Source organism: Acinonyx jubatus, chromosome B1 (genome assembly GCF_027475565.1).
Source record: "Acinonyx jubatus isolate Ajub_Pintada_27869175 chromosome B1, VMU_Ajub_asm_v1.0, whole genome shotgun sequence".
NCBI lineage: Eukaryota > Metazoa > Chordata > Mammalia > Carnivora > Felidae > Acinonyx > Acinonyx jubatus.
The window spans coordinates 79,507,057-79,515,523 of record NC_069382.1 but is presented as its reverse complement, the minus strand read 5'-3'; the positions used below and the strand labels follow the sequence as shown (position 1 = coordinate 79,515,523).

Here is an 8,467-nt window from a genome sequence, read left to right as displayed (position 1 = left end):
GTATATGTGCTCATCAGACCTTGAGATTTCTTCCTGTGCCTGTCTGTGACCAGCACTGGGGCTCTGTTAAATTGTCAGGGACTTTTTGGTGGCCAAGAGAGCCAATCAGCCATAGACACATTATAGAAAACATGGCCTTGAGTCTTAAAGTATATTTATTTAACATGACAGTAGGAAATGTATGATTTCAGATTAAATTCAAGTAGGGGGCCACAATACTGGCTTGGAGCTGCCCACGTGCACATGCAGCATTCTACATAAGCGAAGATGTTAGAGGCTGTGGTCTGTTCCGTTACAGATGGCTCCGATCCCAATCATTCCTCAGTCACTGGAAGCCCATTAGTGGAAGACGATTATGAAACTGATGATTATTTTCTTTGTATTTCTGGCTTTTCTCAACCACAGGGAAAATGTGAGGTAGGTGTGGGATCTAAGAAAAAAAACATGTGTACAAAATGAGAAGCCACCCCGGCCTATAGTGCTAGCAAAAGGCAAAGAAGTCTGACTTATTTTAATATTTTCAGTAAATATCAGCTGCCTGCAAACACAACTGATATTGAATAAACTGAGAGAACTTGATTCAATTCCCTAAAAATAGCTTTTGGACGAAAAACTGAAGGCGAAAATAGTGTCTGATTAGTAACTGGTCATTTTCAAAGTGGCTTCTCCTACATTATCTCATTTTTATGAAAAGTAAATTTGACCTTTTTAAATGCTAGAGTGAAGCAGTTCATAATTTCTTACAAGGAGCAAAGGACATTACATTTGTAAGCATGCAAGCCGTGAACTGGATAGAACATTTTCTTTTGCTGCTTATATTTTTTATCAACCATCATCGATTCATAGGGAAGATCTCTAATGAACAGAACTTTAAAATGGATTTCAAAAAATTATTGTTTCAACTTAGTGTGCGTTTCATCTTTTTTTTTTTTGTCTCAGTTTCTTTCTCTGGTACCTTCCTTTGAATGGTGAACTATTATTTGCATTTGGATAGATTATTATTTAGCTTGCAAAATAGACTATTTCCCCCCTCATTAAAATCTCATACTTGCCAAACTTCGTTAGGAGAAATGGAATTATTCATCTGCTTCCCCCCTGCCCTTTGGCTATGGGGTCAGTAAAATGATGTTAAGCACGAGAGGGTAAGGCTGGTGAACACTTTTAAATGTCACTACGTAATTTCAGGAAGGAGCCGGCCTGCAACTGTACTGAATGATGGATATGCTTTCAGCCTTAATGTCTACTAATGACTTACAAAATGACAGTTTGCATTACCACCATCGCTGTTCAAAACTTGCATTTTGCTATAGCTGTAACTAGAAGGGGACATTTCTTGAACTTATTTAAAATACGCTGAAAAGTTAAAATGGGAACAAAACAAGACAAATAAAACCCTGCGACTAATAAGTAGTCAAGGATGGCAACCAAGGAGAGAAAAAAAAAAAAAAGAAAAGAAACAAAGAGTATAGCCAACCTTTTTTTTTTGTTTAATTAGAGTATATTATACTTCCAAACTGGATACACTAGAAATTGGCAATGCAACATAAGATGCAAAGAAATATACCAGTTACTGTCAAAATGACCCTGTACAGCCTTGTAATGCAAAAAGCTTTATACAATACAAATTTTCAGTAATGTACACAAACCTTGACAGTATGATCATCTGAACATAATATGAAGAATTAAAAAAAGGATAGAAGAAAGTGCTGAGAATGCTAACTGCTGTACTATATGGAAAAATAAGCTAGCTTTCATTGAAGAATGCATAGTGAAAACAGAATTGAAGTTAGTTGGCAGGTGAATTTCTCAAAGATGTTAGTGTTTTACACGGAAAGGATATCTATGGAATAATCCTTCCCTGAGTATCAAACTGCAAACCAAATTCGAGGGTATATATTATCTCGGTGGAGTCTGAAAAATGCTGTAGATTTTTCTTTATTAATAACAATAATAATAATATAAAAAGTCAAACAAACTCCAAACACACCTTTTCTCACTCAGAAAACTTTTATAATTTACCAGAAAGATTGATGACTCTTTCCAAAGTGCTAAAAAAGTTGCCCAATTACATTAAGCATAACTAAGTCATTCAAATACAAGTTCAGTGGCAAGCAGTGAAATGCATGGCATTTGAGCAGTAAACATCTCCTTCCAACATCCCTCTCAATCTTGAAAGTATCAGCCTAGGACCTCATATTGCACAAGTGGCATGCTGTAAAACCTGTAGTCCTAAATGTAGGGGCCACCCTTTCAGGTTTTTAACCTGCTGGTGCTTATGTGTGATTCACCTTTTCTGCCAGCCTCAATGGGATCACCGTGGCCCTCTATTCTGTCATCACTGAACTTGTAATTTTGAAAGCACATTATTAGCCAAGTGGCACATTCTCCATTATATGGGGATAAAGACAAGACTTAAAAAAAAAAAAAAAAAAAACAAAACCAACCCACCCATAAGCCCAGTATTCTTGGAGTGTATTGTCCATAACTGTCTATAGTGTCTTTTACCGAGACATTGACATGGCGAGGTTGAACGACATTTCTAACATAGCCAAGAACAAATGTCTCTGCTGGAGAATGACCGAGGGTTCGGGAGCTTCCTGCCCTAGCTGGCTCAGCCTCCCTGCCCCTGGGGACATCTCCTTACTGTAAACAGGTTTTCCAGGGCTGGATGACTGGCGAAGAGAAGTGTATCACACCTGCTCAGTCTGGGGGAAGGAGGATGGTATGGGGGTGGGGGAGTCCATGGTGTGGACAGATGGTACAGTCTTCTGGCTTCCTGTAGAACTGTACCAAGTTCGAGGGGGCTTTCAGTGAAGCAAACTGACTAGAGGAAGAAAATTAGGGATGCTTTTATTTTCCCCTGGTGAAACAGATGAAAAGAAAAACCCCAACTCTAGGATAACACGTGATGGAAAACAGCAACGCAGTAAGAAGGCATTCCTCTTGTACACCAGTTCGTCAATAGATAAATAATATATAAACTTTTATATTCCAATCTTTCCATTATTATACAAAGCACATTTCTTCCTGCTCTTTCAGCCTGTTTCATACTGGAAATTCTGTTGTCTTAAAAATACAAGCAATTAACATATTCTGCCAAAGATTCTTTTTTTTCTTGTTAAATCACCCTTTACTTTTTTAGGATTAGCAAAGGGCTCTGCGACCAATCCACATCTGCTTCTTGCTGCAATAAAGTGCTGCACATAAGTTGCCATTTTAATGACCACAAGATAAAAGCTTTAAATAAGGATAAAGTTAGCCTCCTAGCAGGTTACATCTACCAGGCGTTAACAAAATGGAATACAGAATTATTAATAACATGGAGAATACCACTATAGCCAGACGATCTGCAAACACAAGGGAAACTTCTCAGGGGCATAAATTGAACCGTAGGACTAAACAGCACCTTTTTGTTGGGTCGTTATATGTCAAAGAGGTTGTGACAAAATTTTCAAACATACAGTCTACTCATTCCATATAAAAGGTACATTTTCTTCCTTTTACTTTTTTTTTTTTTTTTTTGCAGATGAGAAACAAAAAGTAGTGCAAGACCAAAGCACTGTGCAAAAAACTGCCGTTTCTTTTTTTTTTTTTTTTTTTTTTTTTTTTTTTTTTTTTTTAGTCTGAGCATGGATACCCAGAATTTATCCAAACCCCTTTAATCTCCTTGGCTGGATTTATCAACCATAAAATTTTTCACTCATACAGTTTTTTTTTCCTGCAAATGAATGGTAACCACTGAATTAATACATCATATATATATATATATATATATATATGATCATATATATATATAATCTGCCCTTTAACAAATGATGCGGTGTGTGCACCATACACATTGTATATGTATGAACACACACACAAAACACACAAGTTTTGTGATGTTGGCTGCAGTTCTGCGAGATATTTCTTCCAGAGTGGTCTCTTGGTTCTCACATCTTCATAACCAAGAAGATCTGAGCACAAGGTCTCTGGCACCCTGTCGGAAATCTCAAGCAGCACTGCGGGTGTCTACACTCCTTCATCGACTAAGCACCAGGCCCTACCACTCTGTAGCCATAAAATAGAGAGGGAAAGGTGACGAAGGAGCTCGGGGAGAGACTGTCATGGATGAACAACCCAGGAGGGAAAAGAATGTTCATCGCTGTGAAAGAAGCCAGTACAAAGAGATGTGCAATAGAAATGTCATGGCACACGACACACGGCTTTCTCTTTCAGAATCCGCAACACCCACACGCCCCATTCACCCAACAGAAAACAAAATGCACCAGTACATAAGCTTGCAAGTGCTGATTGCTATTAAGGACACTCTCTTTAGGGTCTAACAAGACAAAATTCCTTTCAGATAAAAGTACGGAGAAGGGGCTGAGAGTGGGAGTGGGTGGCTGGGGAGGCATGCCTCTGAAGGTAGAAGTATGCAGTAGGTCACCTCTCTGAAGATTGAATAAAGCAGCTTTCAGGTCAATGCAATAGGTATACACACAGAGCCAATTCTCTATTCCTTACTAAAGATATACAGTACACGTGGTTCAGACCCAGGGCGGGTCTGTAGGTTTTGCAGCAACATACACCTGCTGGGGTTGTGTTTAAGTTTTGTGGGTTTTTTGTTTTGTTTTGTGTTGTTTTCTGTTTTTGTCTCTGTCTCTTTGTTTTTGGTACAGAACACGGCTGTCCTCAGACAGTCTCTGCTCTTTCTCTTAGTCCGAGATAGGCGAGGAAGGAGTGTTTGGGTGAGGGGATGCTGGGAGGCGCAGTCTGAGGTCGGGGAGGGTGGAATGTGAGATCCAAGTGGTTCTTGGGGTATAACATTGTCAAGGGAATGAGATGGGCAAAATCCGAGTTCCGGTACTTGTCAAAGCGCAAAGGGGAGCCGTTGAAGGCCAAAGCCTTGAGTGCCAGGTTGGGCTCTGAGCTGCTGCCGTGGGCAGCCGACAGGGCCACAGTCTGCAGAGCCTGGGAGGCGGACATGACCGACAGGGGAGACAAGAGATTCCGGGAGCTCCCGACGATGAGGAGCGGGGCCCCGGGGCCGGCTGGTTCCTTGGGGGCCGGACACAGGCCCTTCTTGTCCTCCTCGGGGCAGTCCCCACTCTGGTGCTTCTTGACGTGGCGGCTGAAGACGAAGGGGTGTGTGGTCTTGAACAGGCACTCTTCGCAGCTGAAGGTCTGGCGTGGGGCGTGTTTCAGCTTCTTGTGCAGGTTGAGATTGTCCTTGCGCTTGCAGCTGTAGCTGCACTGGTCACAGTGGAAGGGCCGCTCCCCGGTGTGGACGCGCACGTGCTCGATGAGCTTGTTGGCGGTCTTGGACAGGTAGCCGCACTGGTCGCACTTGTAGTGGTTGCCGAGGCGATGCTCCCGGGTGTGCGTCTCCAGCTCCAGCTGGTTGGCCTTCACCGTCTGGCAGATCCGGCACTTGTACTCCATCTTGTAGTGGGTCTTGAGGTGGCACTCCATGGCAGCGGGGCGGTTGGTGGAATAAATGCAGAATGGGCACCTGCCGGGGGGTGGGGTGGGGTGGGGTGGGGGAAGCAATGAAAGGGGAAGGTTCAACCGGACAGGTTCTGCTGCGGCCCCGCCTTTACCCTCCTCGCCAGCCTCCCCTCACGCACCACCCCCCAAACTCTGAGGCCTGGCCTGCCCCTGCCCCTGCCCGGCCCAGCCCTGCCGCCTCTCCGGGGTTAAGACGACCCGCTTGGCTCTCTCTGCCGACAGAGCCGTCCCCACTAAGGAGCCGCTCTGGCAAGGTACGCTCGGCCTACTGTGGGTCTCCTGGCTGGACCGGTGAGCACCAGCCCGCAGGAAGGGGAGCAGAAGAAGTGCGAGGAATAAATAAGCGGTTGCTCCCCTCCGTCCTCCCCGCCCGTCCCCTCGGAGCCCTCCCCGCCTCCCACCAGACATAGCAGAGGTCTAAACCTCATGACCTCCCCTCGAGATGGGAGCAACACAAAGAATCGACTTTTCATGCACCACACCAAGCACACGCAGAAAGGCTAAGAGTTTTGAAGAACAGCTTATAGGGGGAGAGCTACCTCCGGCAAACAGAAAGTCATAGGGGTCAGAATCGTGCTTATTGAAAGGGTTGTTAGGATGAGAAGGCCTGTGTGTGTCTGTCTGTGTGAGTGTGTGTGTCTATACATAGGTCTGAGCTCCTAAATCCTGTCTCCTGCAGTCCTGGTTCTCCATCGGGGACGGCAGATGCGGACCAGGATGGGGCGTGGGAGAGGGAGGCCCACCCACCAGCCCATCACTAATGAGGGATAAGGAGGGAGGGAGGCGACTGCTCTCTGGACTTTGAAGACATTATTAGAAGATTATTACATCATGGAGATAATAGCAATCCAACTGGATCATGAATTCTCAGTGGGCAGGACCATATCTTACATTTCTTCTGCGTTCTCTGCAGTGCCCGGTAAAGTACTCAGCACACGGTAGGCACTGATTCATTACTGGACTGGTCTCTACAACATAATTCTGGCAGATTCTGGTCCCAGCTCCGTCACCTCATTGGGCTATATCTGGATGTGCCCTGGGACCAAGCCTGGGCCTCTCCGTGGCTCGGTTCCTCCATCCTAGGCAGTGAGGCTATGCCACCCCCAAGCCTCCTGGCTGTCCAGAGGGGCTAGGAGGAGCAGTGAGGGCATGTTTACAAATTCTGCTGAGCTGCTCTTTTGGAAGCCGCAAGGCTCAAGTTGGTGGCTGACAGGATAGCTGTAGCGTGTTTGCTCTCTTTGCACAAAGAATGCAAATGCAAAAGTGGCTGCCTCAGCCCTTGCTAGGCACCTGCGGGGCAGGGCCCAGGAGTGGTCTGTCCTCTGAGGGTTTGGAGAGGTGTTCAGCAGAGCCCAACACAACCAAGTGCACCGTGCACTGCTCCTCAGCGCCAAGCTCGCCGTTAGCCTTTGAACCTCAGCTCACAGAAGAGTGCACACGAGAGAAATATAAAGCCCATTCCCAGGTCAGGTGCACACACAACCCCTACGCCAAGCTGGGCCTTACCTAGAGGAGTCTGAAACTCACCACTGTCCTGAGCTACGGCAAAAGAAAAATAATAGTATAATCTTATTTGATCTGCATTATGAACAGGATATAGAGTACAAGCAGTTCCATCACAGAAAAGCAACTTAGACATCGGCAGTCTGTTTCATTTTAAGACATTTCTGTGACCCACAGCTCAATCTTTCTTTCGCTGCTCAGGCAAAGTGCTAAGGGTTTTCTGTGCTCCCGTTATTTATCGTAAAGACACTCTCTCAGGCAAATTAATTCTCTGATATGGCAAAGGGAAAACAAAACAAAACAAAACAAAGACTCACTGTATAGCCAGAAGGCATTATCAATTTTTTCAAAGTATTCTTCTACTTGGTCATCCTAGAACATAAACTATTACACAGGGGACCGTTAGCACCACACCGGAAGTGTCTGTACTGGCAAAAGCATCAGCATTCACTGTGCATTCTCCCCAATGGGTCGGAGGCTCGGGACTCTGTAGGTCCCCAAGGAAAGGCTAACTGACAAAGCCACAACTGGCAGGGGCCGCAGAGTTAATGGGTGTGATGGGGCTACTGGGAAGGGTAATGAGTGCTAGTCCAACCACGGAAGTACATGGCTTTTTTTCTTTTCTTTAAATAAGAGTAAACAAGTATTTAGAAAGGGACAGTGGGAACAAACAAAATCAAATTCCCAAATAAGCGCTTGCTGGGCATTTCCCATTTATTGGCTGTCTCGGATTATAATCTCCCCTCCCCCATCCCTGCAAACATCCCCTCCCCCTCCCACTTAAGTGCCCCAAGAGTGAAACAAAACGGAATTGGACAGTAGGTGCTGCTCCCTGACTCCTCTGTTTCGTAAAGTTTTTGAGGAGGGTGCCTCTGACCAGGCAGGAGCTTGGAGGAGTCAACCCTGCATTGCTCCCGACATTCGACCCCCAGGTTGGCCCCCAGGGTCCTTTTGGGTCTCTCCATCCCTCACCCATTCAGGAGAGTCATGCCGCCTCTCTGGCAATTTGTGAGTTTCAAAGGTAAAAATGGTTAAAACAAGAGGTTCTTTTTTTTTTTCTTGTGTCAAGTAAAATATAAGTTTTCATTCTTTTAATTACATGGTATTTCAGCTAAACATGAATAATTGTGCCTAGAAACTTGTGTGTCTTCCTGTACTCAACGACGTATGCTTCCTTCTCTACTAGGTCATGAGTGCCTTGTGAACAGGGGCTGATTTCGGAATCACTGGGAAGATTAAATTCTGGTAGTGGTAGGACATAAATTTCCCGAGGGTGGAAATCACGTTTTATTCCTTGTTTGCCCTTCAGCACCTATTATCAAGCCAGACACACCGTGTGTTTGATAATAACTGATGGGTCTCACTTCAGACCAGAGGGCTTCTTGCAAATATTGGTTAATGATGATGCTTGTGGTCTAGGTCTTTGGGGACCTGTGAATAATGTGTGACTGGAAACGTCAGGTCTCATGAAGGC

General features: G+C 44.9%; 1 protein-coding gene across 9 annotated transcripts in view; it reads right to left on the bottom strand.

The window, feature by feature from the left end:
* Positions 1-1,464: 1,464 nt before the first annotated feature.
* The window catches only part of ZNF827 (zinc finger protein 827), a 173,217-nt gene continuing 166,214 nt past the window's right edge, over positions 1,465-8,467 (bottom strand). For 3 of the 9 annotated variants that reach the window (XM_027066848.2, XM_053216902.1, XM_053216901.1), the window contains one exon: positions 1,465-5,494. In XM_027066848.2, the coding sequence (XP_026922649.1) occupies positions 4,675-5,494 (820 nt within the window). In that variant the 3' untranslated portion in view covers positions 1,465-4,674. Of the gene's footprint in view, positions 5,495-5,609; positions 7,378-8,467 lie in introns of those variants that run through there. The other 6 variants (XM_053216904.1, XM_053216906.1, XM_053216907.1 and 3 more) reach the window with 6 other exon arrangements.